This window comes from Paramormyrops kingsleyae, chromosome 1 (assembly GCF_048594095.1).
Source record: "Paramormyrops kingsleyae isolate MSU_618 chromosome 1, PKINGS_0.4, whole genome shotgun sequence".
Lineage (NCBI taxonomy): Eukaryota > Metazoa > Chordata > Actinopteri > Osteoglossiformes > Mormyridae > Paramormyrops > Paramormyrops kingsleyae.
This window is the reverse complement of record NC_132797.1, coordinates 4,023,352-4,039,296: the sequence shown is the minus strand read 5'-3', so window position 1 is coordinate 4,039,296 and position 15,945 is coordinate 4,023,352. Positions and strand designations below refer to the sequence as shown.

The window sequence follows — 15,945 nt, the reverse complement described above, 5'->3', positions numbered from 1 at the left end:
AAGTTGTGGACATAAGTAAACATCTATATAGTACTGAAAAGCCAACATCCGGAAAAATGTTTTACTCGTTGTTTAAAGCCTTAATGATTATTGCGCCTGCGCCATATAATTGCGATGTGATGTCGTGCAGCCCTACTTTGTAATGGCCTTCATATCACTCTTCCTAGTGCTCTTTGTAGTGCCCTTCATAGTGCTCTTTGTAGCACCCTTCATAGTGCTCTTTGTAGCACCCTTCATATCACCCTTTATAGTGCTCTTTGTAGCGCCCTTCATTAGAATTAGAATTTAGTGATCAATGGTCATTGTTGACACGCCACAGCACACAGTGCACAACAACGAAATGTGTCCTGTGTATTTAACCCATATGTGACATAGCAGGGGGCAGCTAATTCAGCGCCCGGGGAGCAGTGCATGGGGGCGGTACCTTGCTCAGTGGTGTCTTGTTGGTCGGTGATTCGAACCTGCAATCTTCCAATTACAAGTGTGCTTCCCTAACCATCAAGCCACCAATGCCCTCATCCTTTCCATCGTGCCGCCTTCATATCACCCTTCATAGTGCTCTTTGTAGCTTCCTTCGTATCACCCTTCATAGTGCTCTTTGTAGCGCCCTTCGTATCACCCTTCATAGTGCTCTTTGTAGCGTCCTTCGCATCACCCTTCATAGTGCTCTTTGTAGCGTCCTTCGTATCACCCTTCATAGTGCTCTTTGTAGCGCCCTTCGTATCACCCTTCATAGTGCCCTTCGTATCACCCTTCATAGTGCCCTTTGTAGCGCCCTTCGTATCACCCTTCATAGTGCCCTTTGTAGCGTCTTTCGTATCACCCTTCATAGTGCCCTTTGTAGCGCCCTTCGTATCACCCTTCACAGTGCTCTTTGTAGCGCCCTTCGTATCACCCTTCATAGTGCTCTTTGTAGCGCCCTTCGTATCACCCTTTACGGAACCTTTGCCAATAAGTGAGTGGTCCCTGCTTTGAAGGGCACCTTCGGCGGCTTGCCAGACATTCCATGACCATTGTTGGCTGTCAGACGCTGCAAGCGCCATGTTTTCTCCTAACCCCAGACTACGCTAGTGCTATAAAGCAGGATATTTGTTGAAATCAGGGTTTTACTTCACCTTAAATCTTAAGTAACCTCCCTTGTGATAGAGGAGGTTGAAATGCTTCCATTAATTTGAAAGTCTAAATTGTAGGCTGGACTCCCTAATCTTTGGATACACCTTGTGATGCAGATATCCTCAGTTGTATGGTTTTCACGGGACTTCACTTGGTGTTTTGGTTATGAATGTGTTAGTTGCATGGGGATGGTTTAGGGGGCTGTGCCTGTGATTTGAAGGTCTCTGGTTCAAATCCCAGTAATTTTACTGTTGGTCCCTTAACCCCCAATAGCACCAGGGACAGTCTGACCCTGATTTCTCAATTGTATGTCACTTTGGACAAAAGTCTCTGCTAAATAAATGAAATGTAAATGTGACCCCATCTTGCTGTGCTCCTGGGGCTTTTCCTGGCAGGTTTGTGTTGATCCATCTGAGGTCGCTTGCAGGGTACGGCTGGGAGGGACCTGACGGCATCTCCCTCACAACGTCTCTGTGTGCCGAGCGCCGACCTCCTGCTTCTCAGGCAGCTTGTCTCGTCCTTTCCATCACGCCGCCGCTGCTAACAGGAGACCGATAGCGTCTGGCTCCCTTGTCTTTCGCAAGCCGGCGGTTTTGTAGTGAATGTGAGTCTTTGTCTCTGTGCCGCCGTTCTGGGGGTTTTCACTCCCGGTTCCTTCAATCTGATTCTGCCAACTGGCTGGGGGTGGGGGGACCAGCTTCCTTCATCTCCCCGGGAATGCAGACATGAACACTGCTCTTTGTGGGACGTTTACGCCTAGTGGTGCGGCCCTTCTGTGTCCTCTGGTTGGGACCCCTATCGTTTTAATGCACGCTTCATAAATCTCCCAGCATCTGAGAGGCTTTTTTTTGCCTGATTCTCTCTCTGTGCTCGTTCCCCCATGTGGAATCTGCGGGTTTGCTGGCAGAATGGCATTCTGGGATTGAGCGACCTCAGGGTGCTGTTCTCACTGTGGAGGCAGCGGCACCTTTGTGTGACATTCCTGGCTTTGTGTGCTGTTGTCTGCAGTGTGACGCCATTGTCCGTCTTGTGAGGGACGCTCTGTGAGGGCACCTCCCAGTCTTGTTGGGACCACTTATTTAAACACTTAGTTCTGCTTCCTAACCCCCCTTCCCTTCCTGACTGTCCTGGATTTAAGAATCACTGTCTCCACATTGCTAATAACAGAACACTACTCTGGATGAGATTTGTAATAAGAGCACAAATTTCTTTAGTTCTGATTCTAGTCACATGACATTGAGGGGGACGGTTCTTATGGGCAGGTTATGACATCACTTAATGATGTTTGTAGTGTGTTACTGCCATTAAATGACTCGGTGTGAGCTATGGAGCATAGAACCAGAATGAGCTATTGTGGCTTTACTGCAGGGTTCTTCAACTCTGGACCTTGATTCCAAATCCAGGCCGTGTTTTCAGTTCTCCCAGGTAGTTGTTTAATAATTACTGATTCTGATTGGTCAGAGGCTTCACACCTGACTGACAGGTAAAGGAAGGCTGGAAAACCAGCAGTGCTCGGACCTCGAGGACCGTGAGTTGAATAACCCTGGTTTACTGCATGTTCAATGCCTCCCACCAGCCCCCAGGTGCTGTTCACTGCTGCCCCCTCTGTCTGGGACTAATTTAGCTCCTGCCCACTGTCCTCCTCTCTGAATACCTTCCATAGTTACAGTACAACAGCTGGAAGCTGAATGTTCAGAAAAGAAAATGAATAATTAAGTGGAACAGATGACAGTCCCAATCCACAGACGCCTGGCTAGTTCAGGCCGTTCTGTGCAGCCCCCCCCAACGCAGGTCCCGTGTTGCGTCCCTGCCGATGAACGTGGGAATGCCCTCCCCTGCCTCTGGTTTGGTCTGCAGCTTCTCAGGAACGCTATTCAGCGCCCTGTGAGGTCATGGCTGCTTCCAGGACCCCGGCATGGGTGTAGCCGCGACAAAACCAGCTGGGGGGGGCGGGGGGGAGGGATGCTATAGCTTCAGGTGGCTTTGCCCCCCTCTCATCTTGGTCTCTCGCTTTTTCCTGGACTGTCTTTCGGACCCCTACACAGGCGGATTGGCAAAATGAGCTGGTTATTTATTTTTTTTTCTTTTACCAATTATGGTGGACCTGAATGGGGTCACCGCCGTGTCTGGTGTGCTGGGCAGCCAACAAGAGTGACTGCTGGATCATCTGTCCATGGTAGGCTCATTGTCATTGGTCTTAAATGGTGAGAAATCGGTTTCGGGTTCGAGGGCAGGCTGGCATGTGGATTGTATAAACGTCAGACGGCGTTTGAGAGCTCCAGGAAACGAGGCGGATGTTCTCAGCCATGTGTGTGCAAACAGTGCTGGATTATTGCTGAAATAAACTGAACGTGTGAAAAATGGAGTATGAGGAATGCAGCATGATCTCCACATGGGCCTTGTGGCCCAGGGGCCTCTGCTGGAGTTTGTTCCCAGTGAGAGGAGCTCCATGATGGACTCGGCGTGACCTTTCCATATGAAAGCCTGTCCTTTGGTGCTGAAGGGTTGTTATTTATAGTCTGCTAAACTTTGGGCGGGGGGTTGGTTGCGTGAGTGAGGAGGGTGGTTTGAGGTTTCTGTGGCTGTATGAAATATGCAGTATTGGCGGTATTCCAGTCAATTCACCCCCCCCACCCCAGAGTGGAAGTCCCTTACTGGAGTAAGTGTTCCGACTGGTTTAATGTGTTTCCAATTAATGCCGTTTCTGTGAAGTACCGTGCCCCGCAGCATCATGCCATGTGGCCCGATCCGGCCGAGGGGCCTTCCCCGTGTTACATTAGCTGAGCCACTCTTACCCAGAACCTTCCAGAAAAATTAGATCTCCCTGTGCTTGTGGCTGGTCGGCGAGCAGCAGACCAGCGGCTTTCCGTACCGTGCCAGTGGGGGCGGCAGCCTGAGGTCGGTGCCCCCTGTATTCCATGTGTTCAGCGGTTTCAGCATGTCTTTGGTTCTTTTGTTGGGGTGCGTCATCCTCATTTTTGACAAGGCAGGTAACTCTGTGTGTGTGTGTGTGTGTGTGTGTGTGTGCGCGCACACGCGGGTTTGTGTTTACTACATTGTGGGGACGTTCGGTCCCCACAATGTGGTAAAACTTATTACTTTGTAGCTTGTGGGGACATTTTTCAGGTACCCGCAATATTAACCTCAATTTCAAAATAATCTGTGATTGCAGTCACAAGTTTTGTGTTTTGTTTGGTTACATATATTTTAGGCTATACTTATGCTCATGTACTTAAGGTTAGGGTCATGCCCATACGAATGAATAGAGAGTCCCCACAATGATCGGAATATATGAACAGCGTGTGTGCAGTGCATTGAGTAAACTATGAGGGGTAGGTGGGGGGTGAGGTCACTTATCATCTGCAAACACACTCACTCCCTCGCCTAAAGATGAGGTTGCTGCCTTCACAATCTCTCCTGACATGGGCCACAGTTTTTGGTGTCTGCCTGGGTATGATGTCCCCATTTTTTCACTGCCCCTCTTATTTAATCACATGGGACCCAAAAACCTTGAGGACCCAACTGGGGGGTGGGGTTGCTAAACAAATTACATTAGCGACATAGAATGTTGTCTCAGTTAACATAATTGTATATTAAATTGCACACACATCCGTAAAGGCTCTCTTGGGATTTGTGGATTAGGCTCTTAATTTGCTCTCTCTGCCCCAAGCCGTATAAGTCACCCCTCTGAAATGCCCAGCACTTTAAAGCTTGTTGTTAGTTGCTAATTAAAATGTATACATACCAAGGTGCCTCACAGTGGTCGCGTTGCATGTAATTCCTCAATAAGCTGTTCCTCTACCTCTTCGGTGCGGATGTTTGGAATTGTTTGGGTCTCCGCATCCTCTGGCGCCCCCTGCTCTCACTCCTCTGCTCGACAGCTGCTGCGTTGATCAGAGGGCGGCCGCGGGTTTTGCCGGAAGAGCGTCTGCAGTGGCTTGATGTGATGGAGCATCTCTCGATAGCGTGTGTGGAGCGGTCCCACGTTGAAGGGGAGACTCACACGTGATGTCAGCCTCTACTGGGGATGGGGAAAGCTTCAGAGCAGGGCGCTAAAACGAAGCTGTCTGAAACAAGACTTGCAAATGTCGGACTATTGGGTGAAAATGGCCCCTATCATGTTCACTGTCACTTTGCCATTGCTGGTCCTCCTTTTATTTTAGACCCAGCAGACACCTTAGCGGAGACTGACATTCATAGCCTGTACTCCTGTTTGTTCTGGAAAGCTCCAGAAGGCCATCATTGTCGGCCATTTTGATGTTGTCCTCTATGACTCCCCCTTTCAAGATGTGAAACGAGGGGTAACGGCTCACAGGGATGTTTAGGTTCGCATTGGGTGTGTGTGTGTCGCCGCGTTACTTTGGGAGGAAGCCTTGACCAAGCAGAACACACCTCCCCCTCCACAGGGCCTCAGCTAATCTGGCGCTCAGGGTCGATATACTGCCATCGGTGTGAATTGAACCACCTGCATAATGGTTTTTATATACTGTTACGGCAGATATAAGGTCCTCGCTGTTTTTTTAGGGGTGGGTGTTTACTGGGAATGTTTACTTGGGAATGGTATAATTGGAAGTGTGGCGGTAACGTCCTTAGTCAGGAACAGCAGCAGTAATGTTTGCCAGTTCCTGCAGGTGCTGAATGGCATCAGTCTCTATTTGCTGGTGTGAACAATTTCTAATTTATGACATTTTAACAGTTTTATTTGTTCAATCTGTTTTAGTGTTCACCATGAATATTGCCCTGATTGCTGTCATGGTGTTAAAAGTTAACGTAACGATTTGCTGGTCTGTAAGTGCCTGTGTGGCCACTCTACTGCTCTACCAAAGGTCGGGTGCCTGTGTGGCCACTCTACTGCTCTACCAAAGGTTGGGTGCCAGAGGGGCCACTCTACTGCTCTACCAAAGGTTGGGTGCCAGAAGGGCCACTCTACTGCTCTACCAAAGGTTGGGCACCAGAGGGGCCACTCTACTGCTCTACCAAAGGTCGGGTGCCTGAGGGGCCACTCTACTGCTCTACCAAAGGTCGGGTGCCTGTGTGGCCACTCTACTGCCCTACCAAAGGTTGGGCGCCAGAGGGGCCACTCTAATGCTCTACCAAAGGTTGGGCACCAGAGGAGCCACTCTACTGCTCTACCAAAGGTCGGGCGCCTGCGGGGCCACTCTACTGCTCTACCAAAGGTCGGGCGCCAGAGGGGCCACTCTACTGCTCTACCAAAGGTTGGGCACCAGAGGGGCCACTCTACTGCTCTACCAAAGGTCGGGTGCCTGAGGGACCACTCTACTGCGCTACCAAAGGTCGGGTGCCTGTGTGGCCACTCTACTGCTTTACCAAAGGTCGGGCGCCAGAGGGGCCACTCTACTGCTCTACCAAAGGTCGGGCGCCAGAGGAGCCACTCTACTGCCCTACCAAAGGTCGGGCGCTAGTGGGGCCACTCGACTGCTCTACCAAAGGTCGGGTGCTAGTGGGGCCACTCTACTGTACTTGGGAATGGTATAATTGGAAGTGTGGCGGTAACGTCCTTAGTCAGGAACAGCAGCAGTAATGTTTGCCAGTTCCTGCAGGTGCTGAATGGCATCAGTCTCTATTTGCTGGTGTGAACAATTTCTAATTTATGACATTTTAACAGTTTTATTTGTTCAATCTGTTTTAGTGTTCACCATGAATATTGCCCTGATTGCTGTCATGGTGTTAAAAGTTAACGTAACGATTTGCTGGTCTGTAAGTGCCTGTGTGGCCACTCTACTGCTCTACCAAAGGTCGGGTGCCTGTGTGGCCACTCTACTGCTCTACCAAAGGTTGGGTGCCAGAGGGGCCACTCTACTGCTCTACCAAAGGTTGGGTGCCAGAAGGGCCACTCTACTGCTCTACCAAAGGTTGGGCACCAGAGGGGCCACTCTACTGCTCTACCAAAGGTCGGGTGCCTGAGGGGCCACTCTACTGCTCTACCAAAGGTCGGGTGCCTGTGTGGCCACTCTACTGCCCTACCAAAGGTTGGGCGCCAGAGGGGCCACTCTAATGCTCTACCAAAGGTTGGGCACCAGAGGAGCCACTCTACTGCTCTACCAAAGGTCGGGCGCCTGCGGGGCCACTCTACTGCTCTACCAAAGGTCGGGCGCCAGAGGGGCCACTCTACTGCTCTACCAAAGGTTGGGCGCCAGAGGGGCCACTCTACTGCGCTACCAAAGGTCGGGTGCCTGAGGGACCACTCTACTGCGCTACCAAAGGTCGGGTGCCTGTGTGGCCACTCTACTGCTCTACCAAAGGTCGGGCGCCAGAGGGGCCACACTACTGCTCTACCAAAGGTCGGGCGCCAGAGGAGCCACTCTACTGCCCTACCAAAGGTCGGGCGCTAGTGGGGCCACTCGACTGCTCTACCAAAGGTCGGGTGCTAGTGGGGCCACTCTACTGCTCTACCAAAGATCGGGTGCCAGAGGAGCCACTCTACTTAATGCTCTAGGAGTATAATGCTGGAGTTGGAAGAAGTGCAGAGGAAGCTGGTGATATGTGGTTTGCGACTAAATTGGATATAAGAAATGAAATGAGATGGATAGTAAGTAGCTGACTGAGGCTGACTCACCTGTGTGTTGCTGTGTGCACCCTGGCATCCTCCTCAGTATTCAGTCAAAGGAACAGGAACAGCTGACAATGCAGGGAAGATGTGGCAGCTTAAATGTTGCAGGAAGCCGTTGGGTGATGTATGTCCGGCTATGTGCTGGCCATTCAGCTTCTGTACTCTTTGATGGAGACGAGTCTGTCAGGAGCCCGTCTGAGCGAGTGACAGAGTATCTCCGGGACTGGATGCTCATAATAACTGCATTTTGTCTGCCTAAATGCTTCAGTCTGCCAAACTTGACTCTCCTGCTGTTTCTTGTGCCGTTGCTGGCGTCGCTGCATTCGTATTGCAGAAAAAAAGATCTGTTTCTGGCATGATGGTTTAAGAAGGCTCCAAATGAACAGTTTGTTTTGTAGCATCTCTCAGACTGAGAAAGGGTAAGGCAGAAGCGAGCGGGTCCTGAAGGGAGCTATAAACGCTGACGGAATCTGCACTGATCCTGTTTCATTGGCGATCAGATTGTCTTTCAGCCTCTGCTGTGGGTTTGTATCCTAAATTTGTTGGTTTCTCCAGGTTTAGAGGTTTTGCATGTGTGTGTGGGCTCTGATCTGACTGACACTAGTACTCTAACAGGGGTGGTACACGTGGTTTCACCTTGTGAACGAGCATGGCAGTGATGTTTGAGAAATAGTCAGTGCCATTTGCTTGACTAAGCATGGCCCGTCTTGGGGTCATTGGGCAGGTGCCCAGGTCAGCATTGGGGGGGGGGGGGGTGACGTAGGTGTGGTCATTTTGATTTTCCCTTGGCAACAGTGTCTGAGAAGTCTTAGATGGGACATTAACTCCTCCCCCAGTCCCATGTCTTAGGGCTGGCATTGAGTGACTCGTGCAGTGTGGTGCTGCTAAAAGTCTGATGGACGTTCCTCGTTATTCTGTCAGTTGAAACATTTAGGTGAACCTAGATGTGTACTGCTTGTATGCGAAGGCGGTCGGTTAAGGGAATGAACCAGTGTGCAGGTGTTGGGGGGGTGGAAAGGAATACCAAAAAAACACTTCAGGTTCGCAGGGGCTTGAAATGGACTTAGTTAGGATGCAGAGACTTACAGGATGGGAACTGGCCCAGCAGCCTCGAGGTTAATAGCCGGTGACTGTGAAGGCTGGCACCAGCACCAAAGGACAGGAACACTTGATGTGCTACGAAACCTGTTAACTTATGCATACGGAGTGCCAGGACCCAGGAGGGGGAGGCGTGGGGCTGAGGCAGGTGGGCAGGGCAGCCTTGTGGGTCGTCTAAGCACCTGCCTGCTCTGAGCGTGACTGAAAAAAAGAACACGTTGTCTTCACAACGCCCTGTAGCCGAAAGACCACAAGCTAGTGCTAAATCTCGTTAGCCCCACAACATGCACTGTTCTGCATGCATCTTCATTGAACCCAGCTGCAGAGAGACGACTACCAGGGTCCCCCCCCCCCACCGCATTCTGTGATACCCTTCAATGCTTATCTACCAGATCCTGTCCTCTTAAACTTGGCAAACTGGCAGTCGTCTCCAATCTCGAAATGCGGCTCAGCCTCTCACAGCATTATTCCCTGATGACTTAAACTTTTCTTTGTAGAAGAAATGTGTGTTTTGATGAGAGGGAAGCGGATACTTGTTAGTATGGGACTTGGGGGCACGGTGAAACCGGGTAAATGTGGGTTTTTTCCCCTGGCTCTCCTCAAGTCCTGCGTGTAATTTAGCTCGTGCAGTAATAATTACTTCAGTTGCAAATGGTGTATTGAGGGGCTATTTTTGGTTCTCTATTTTTTCTCTGTTCTTCTCCCTTCCCAGGGAGCCAAATTGGTTTTGCTTTGCCTTCCTGTTTGTTTGCTGCTCGTTCTCTCTGTATCCAAAATGAAAAATTTTGTCCACTTTTGCCATTTAAGATCACTTCCCTCGGAGTGTGTCAGCCGGCACCCCCCACCCCCCGTCCCTACTTTTGTTTTTTGTTTGTTCCTATTTTTCAAGAACTCTTCTGCTAAGCCATGTTTGCCTAGTCAGCACCAACTGCGTTCTCATGTTCCCTGACTTGCATGTCTCTCTCCCGCCGTGGACGAATGGCGTATAAGTCACGTGTGTTATCAACCTGTATGACCTGTGATTGTATAATAGGATGAAAATGTAAACAACTGACGTCCTTTGTAGGCAGAACCTGAAGGTTTTCAGGTTAAGGTGATATACAGGGCAAGTTTTTGAGCAATGTTCTTGGGCAGTTGCCAGCCAGGTGAAACAAAGGGCAGCACATCTGGATCTGGACGTCTGCAAAAAGTTGCCCACTGCCAATCAAATCTTTCAAATAAAAATATGTTTCCCAGTATCATTGGGAGAGCAACATTGGTTAGCAACATTGTGCTAAAAATTGCCCTGTGTATCGTCACCCTAAGACAGTGTGAAGCCTTTATCTGTGACTTTCCTTTTAATTTGTGGCTGAATCACCCCCACCCTCGGCCTCCCGCCACACAGCAACTTCCCCCTCCGGCTATAAAGAGCCGTCACTGACATCACACCTTCAGCTGAAACTCGGGGCTGTGATGTGACGTCGCGTCACGTGCCAACTTGTGTACCGGGCCGTACCGTGTGCCGAGCCGTCGTGTCGTGTCGATCCGTGTCGTGTCGTTCCATGCTGTGCTGCCTCCTTTATACCTGTGCAACCTGCAGCCACAAGTGCTGCCAGCGCGTAGTGAATAGGCAGCTGAAGCTGAACGTCGGTGAACGGAATCACGCCGCACACTGGAGCTGCAGAACTGGGCAGCACCTGGAAACACATGGATTCAAACAGAGCAGCCAGCACTAATCTCTCCAAGGCCTCTGCTGTTGTATCTTTGAATAATGTGATTGTCTCTGTGTGGACGTGCCCTGCTGCTCATTTTTGACTGATGATTCGAATTAAGCCTTGCTGTGAATTTGGGTTCTTTGTCCTTCAAGTCTGCCAGTTTCCCATCTCACATTTCTTCTTCTCTGTTTGTCTCCCCCCCCCCACCAAAGGAATGGCCTCCCAAGTGCAGGTCTTCTCCCCCCCCGCCACTTTCCAGTCGAGTGCCTTCTTTAGTGTGAAGAAGCTGAAGGTGGAGCGGGCAGCCTGGGATATGACCGGCTACGGCGCGCATGGCAAAGCCTACGGCCCGACCGGCAAGAGCGCGCCGGCCCCCCAGGTGGGTGTCGCCGGCCCCGCCCTAACTTACGAGCAGGCGCTCGTCTTCCCGGCCAGCACGGGGCACGTGGTGGTGGCCTCGGCCAGCAGCACTTCAGGCAGCGCCGGGCAGATCCACAACCTGATCCGCCGAAGTACTGTCAGCCTACTGGACACGTACCAGCGATGCGGGCTTAAGCGCAAGAGTGAGGAGTTGGACAGCGGCAACAACGGCAGCGTGCAGATCGTCGAGGAGCACCCAGCCATGATCCCGGCAGCAGCCGGCAATGCGGCGACCACCGCCGTCGCCACAACCGCCTCCGCCGCCGTCTCAAAGAACAGCGGCGCCAACAGCGAGGGTGACTACCAGCTGGTGCAGCATGAGGTGCTCTGCTCCATGACCAACACCTACGAGGTACTGGAGTTCTTGGGCCGCGGCACCTTCGGGCAGGTGGTCAAGTGCTGGAAGCGTGGCACCAGCGAGATTGTGGCCATCAAGATCCTGAAGAACCACCCTTCATACGCACGCCAGGGCCAGATTGAGGTCAGCATCCTGGCGCGCCTCAGCACCGAGAGTGCCGACGACTTCAACTTTGTGCGCGCCTACGAGTGCTTCCAGCACAAGAGCCACACGTGCCTGGTGTTCGAGATGCTGGAGCAGAACCTCTACGACTTCCTCAAGCAGAACAAGTTCAGTCCCCTGCCCCTCAAGTACATCCGCCCCGTGCTGCAGCAGGTGGCCACGGCCCTCATGAAGCTGAAGAGCCTGGGCCTCATCCACGCAGACCTTAAGCCTGAGAACATCATGCTGGTGGACCCCACGCGGCAGCCCTACCGGGTCAAGGTCATCGACTTCGGCTCCGCCAGTCACATCTCCAAGGCCGTGTGCTCCACCTACCTGCAGTCCCGGTATTACAGGTATGAAGCTCTTAACTTCTAGCGCTGCTGTTGACCGTGGATCCATGTGTGTGTATTTAGCATATCTCTCCTCCACGGGCGTATTGCTGTGCATGCCTACGCTTTGAAGGCTCTCCAGTTTATCACAGTGTAGATTTAGCACCTGGGAAATATTTTCTCCTGTATTTTCTACCTGGACAATCCTCCTGGTGACCCTAACAGGCCCTACAGCCAAACACCCTCAACCCCAACTTCAGTTTCTCTCTCTTGTATCTCTCTTGCAGTCAGTATTTTGTTTTTTGGTTCTCTATCGAGGGCAGACTGTGAACACCTGCATCCCCAGCCCTTTCCTGGGGGGCCGGCAGACACGGCCCCCGCATGCCTGGCAGGTCTGTGCCCAGTAACTGCATCCATATTGTGCCATGAAAGGCTGGTGTGCGGCCAGCTGGTGGCTGCACTGGGTAGTGACTCACACTGGCGTGGTTTAAATTACACTTTCCGTGTGTATAAATATGTCCACCGTCACGCTTCTCTGCACTGAGCCTTTTCTCCGTACGGCGCGTCGCCTTTGTTTACTGCTCAGACTCCCTCCGGTCTAATTTGGTGCTCCTGCTCTGCCTGTGCTGAGGGACGGTGTTTGGATGAGTCCAGACTCCTTGTTTTGCAGACTCTCCTCCATTCTGCCTCCGATGGGGTCTGGTGCCTCATTTCCGAGTGTAGAATCTCACTGGTGCGGTTTGGGCTGCTGTTTCTGTTTTGGGTCCAGCAGTGGTGTTTGTGTGCTGTGTAAGGCTGTGGATCCACCCGGGCAGGAAGCCTGTGGCGGAAAATGAACCGTGGTGGGGGGGGGGGGGGGGGGTCAGCTCTGACTCGTCTGTGCCTCATCCTCTCCTGGTTCCAGATTAAAGCGGTGCCTGGGGAGGTGGGGTGAGTGCTCTGTTTAAATCCTCTTTGTTCTGTAACTGTAGAGGTCATGGGGGGTTTATTTGGGGGGGTGGGGTGGTAGTTTAATAGAAAAGCTGACGGTTTGATGGTTAAGGTGGAGAGTCCAGTCCCTGCAGTGGTATTGCTGTTATACTGTACAGTGGGGAAGCCATTTAGAGGGATTCTGTTAAGTAAGCAGTGCTTTGGAAATGTGGCTGGGGGGGGGGGGAAGCGGGCCGGCTTGCTGGCTCCCTCCTCCTCGGGATGTTCGGACCTCTACCGGCTTCTCTGCAGACTCCGGGAAGGACCAGTGTCCTTAGTTAGCTCCTTTGCTGGATCAGCGCCGGCTTAATTCCAGGACGAAAGTGAAAGCAAACTTTCTGAGTGGGGCTGGGGTGGGTTGGTCTCCAGTCAGAGTGGAGGGGAGGGGAGGGGAGGGGAGGGCAGGGCAGGGCAGGGCAGCCATGGCCGGCATGTGCCCCTGGGCCGTGCCACATCATGTAGCCGGCTAACAATCACTCTTCGTCTTCCTCTTTGCTGCTCTTTCCGTCTCATTCGGTCTAGATTGTCATTTGGAGCCTGATTGTCGTTAAAGGAGTCATGCTCTTGAACCCCGGGGCCACCCAGGAGTTGCGGCCCTTTAAATGGAAAGGCGAGGCGCTTGCATCAGCTGATGCGAAACTTTCCTGTCAGATTTAGGCCCCATGTTAATTTTATGTGACGGCTCCCCTATTGGTCTGATCCTCTTTATCCAGGTTACATCACCCGCCCCGCAGAACCTAGTGACATAACCGGTAAGCCACCTTCCTCGCCGCGTGCCAGATAGAGATTAGCGCCGAGGCCCAGTGCGACTCCGGGCCGCCAGGTTAACCCGCGGCTGCTGGGAGGCCGGCATGAAGATCCAGGGCCTCCGGAGGAGGTTTCGCTTCCCTCATTTTCGTGGGACAGCCCAGTTCTCGCAGACAAGGTCACATGATAGGCCTAAAAATGGAGAGGGCTCTCGAGTCTGCTTCTTCCAGTGATGTGACCAGTGTCTCATACTACTGGTGATGTGCCCTGTCAAGTCACAGCCCCCCCCCCTCTGGAGAGTAACAGCCCTCCCCGCCTATCTGGATGGTGAGTCACAACCCCCTCCCCGCCTATCTGGATGGTGAGTCACAACCCCCTCCCCGCCTATCTGGATGGTGAGTCACAACCCCCTCCCCGCCTATCTGTATGGTGAGTCACAACCCCCTCCCCACCCCCATCTGGAGGGTGAGTCACAGCCCCCTCCCCGCCCCCATCTGGAGGGCGAGTCACAGCCCCCTCCCTGCCCCCATCTGGAAGGCGAGTCACAGCCCCCTCCCTGCCCCCATCTGGAGGGTGAGTCACAGCCACCTCCCCGCCCCCATCTGGAGGGTGAGTCACAACCCCCTCCCCACCCCCATCTGGAGGGTGAGTCACAGCCCCCCTTCCCCATCCGGAGGGTGAGTCACAGCCCCCCTTCCCCATCCGGAGGGTGAGTCACAGCCCCCTCCCCGCCCCCATCCGGAGGGTGAGTCACAGCCCCCCCGCCCCCATCCGGAGGGTGAGTCACAGCCCCCCTTCCCCATCCGGAGGGTGAGTCACAGCCCCCCTTCCCCATCCGGAGGGTGAGTCACAGCCCCCCTTCCCCATCCGGAGGGTGAGTCACAGCCCCCTCTCTGCCCCCATCCGGAGGGCGAGTCACAGCCCCCCCCCCCCCATCCGGAGGGCGAGTCACAGCCCCCCCCTCCCCATCCGGAGGGTGAGTCACAGCCCCTCCCCTTCCCCATCCGGAGGGTGAGTCACAGCCCCCTCCCCGCCCCCATCCGGAGGGTGAGTCACAGCCCCCCCGCCCCCATCCGGAGGGTGAGTCACAGCCCCCTCTCCGCCCCCATCCGGAGGGTGAGTCACAGCCCCCTCTCCGCCCCCATCCGGAGGGTGAGTCACAGCCCCCCGCCCCCCATCTGGAGGGTGAGTCACAGCGCCCCCCCCCCCCCCCCCCCCCAATCTGGAGAGTCACATCAGCAGCACAGGTGATGGATAGGGGTGGGGGGGGTAGTAATAGTGTATTTAGCTGTGTGAAAGTCAAACTGTGTTTTGGCTGAAAGCCCACCTTGTTCTGCAAGGATCCATGGAAGCCATAGAGGATGGAGCAGGTGGGAGGGTGCTGGGCTTTGACAGCTTTCATAGTCATGGGGGCTTTTATCTTCACTAAGCCTCAGGGGTTGCTGTGTGTGTGTGTGTGTGTGTGTGGTGGGGAGGCTGGAGTTTGTCCTCAATGTCATAAACGTCCTGTCACTTCTTAACGGGGACTCACCCCCCGCCCCATGCCGCTTTACCCGAGACCCCGGCCGTTACCACTAGCCCTCTCTGCCGGTCCGAGTCCTGTGCCTCCATATCCGCCGAAGCCGGTTACTGCCCCTTTAAATCTGTCAGGAGCTCTGGGAGTCGTTACGGTGCCTATTAATCGGTGAGGTTGCCGTTGGTTACCGGCCTGATTAACTTCTCCCAATGTGGCTCCCGTGGTAACGTACGCCGCTTGGCTAGGACCCTGATCCTGTGAGTGGAATTTCAATTGTGTGGGGGGGGGGGGGAGACAGCGCCCCCTGTGCTATCGCTAAGCGTCCAGCCACTCTTGTTTTCACCTTTTCCATCATATTATAGTGTTAAAGATTGTCTCAGGGCCTGAAAAATACGACTTGATTTGGGTTCTCTTAAAATGACGTTAAATCCTAATGACTGAGCTCACTCCAAGTGCCTGTATAATGTGTTCATATTTGGTCTTAATTATTTTATAAAAATCTAGAATAGGGAATTATTGTTTCTTTAGTTCGGAAATGCGGAACTGTGCATTTTGCTGGCACTACTCTCCGGTGATCCTCGCACGCCCCCGGAGGCGCGTCTGGGCTCCCGTGCAGTTCAGCTTGGGTGTCTGCAAGTTCGCTGCCTCATTAACGCCCTTCCAAACACGGGATTCTGGCCAGTCCCCTGCCGTCAGCGGTGGCCGGGTGCGGGATCCTAGCCGGGATCATATCCGTGGTTACGGAGCGGCCCCTTTTCCTGACACCCTGGAGGAATTCCCACCCGCAGCAGTTCAGCAATTTATGAGCTCAGCTGCTTCCTGTGGCTTGGCCCCCTCGTCCCTCCCCTCCCCTCCCCCCCGCCATCCTGCTGCAGGCCTACCCTTGCTTCGGTCTTTTTCCACACCATATTAAATTAATGATGAACTGTAGGTACTGTTCTGGTACCTACTTGTGTGCATCCCACCTCAGCATGCAGCCAGCCATC

General features: G+C 53.1%; 1 protein-coding gene across 2 annotated transcripts in view; it reads left to right on the top strand.

The window, feature by feature from the left end:
- LOC111833267 (homeodomain-interacting protein kinase 2-like) overlaps positions 1-15,945 on the top strand; it is a 49,996-nt gene that overhangs the window by 6,014 nt on the left and 28,037 nt on the right. For both annotated transcript variants that reach the window (XM_023791365.2, XM_023791364.2), the window contains exon 2: positions 10,689-11,751. In XM_023791365.2, coding sequence (XP_023647133.1) covers positions 10,689-11,751 — 1,063 coding nt within the window. The remainder of the gene's footprint in view (positions 1-10,688; positions 11,752-15,945) is intronic.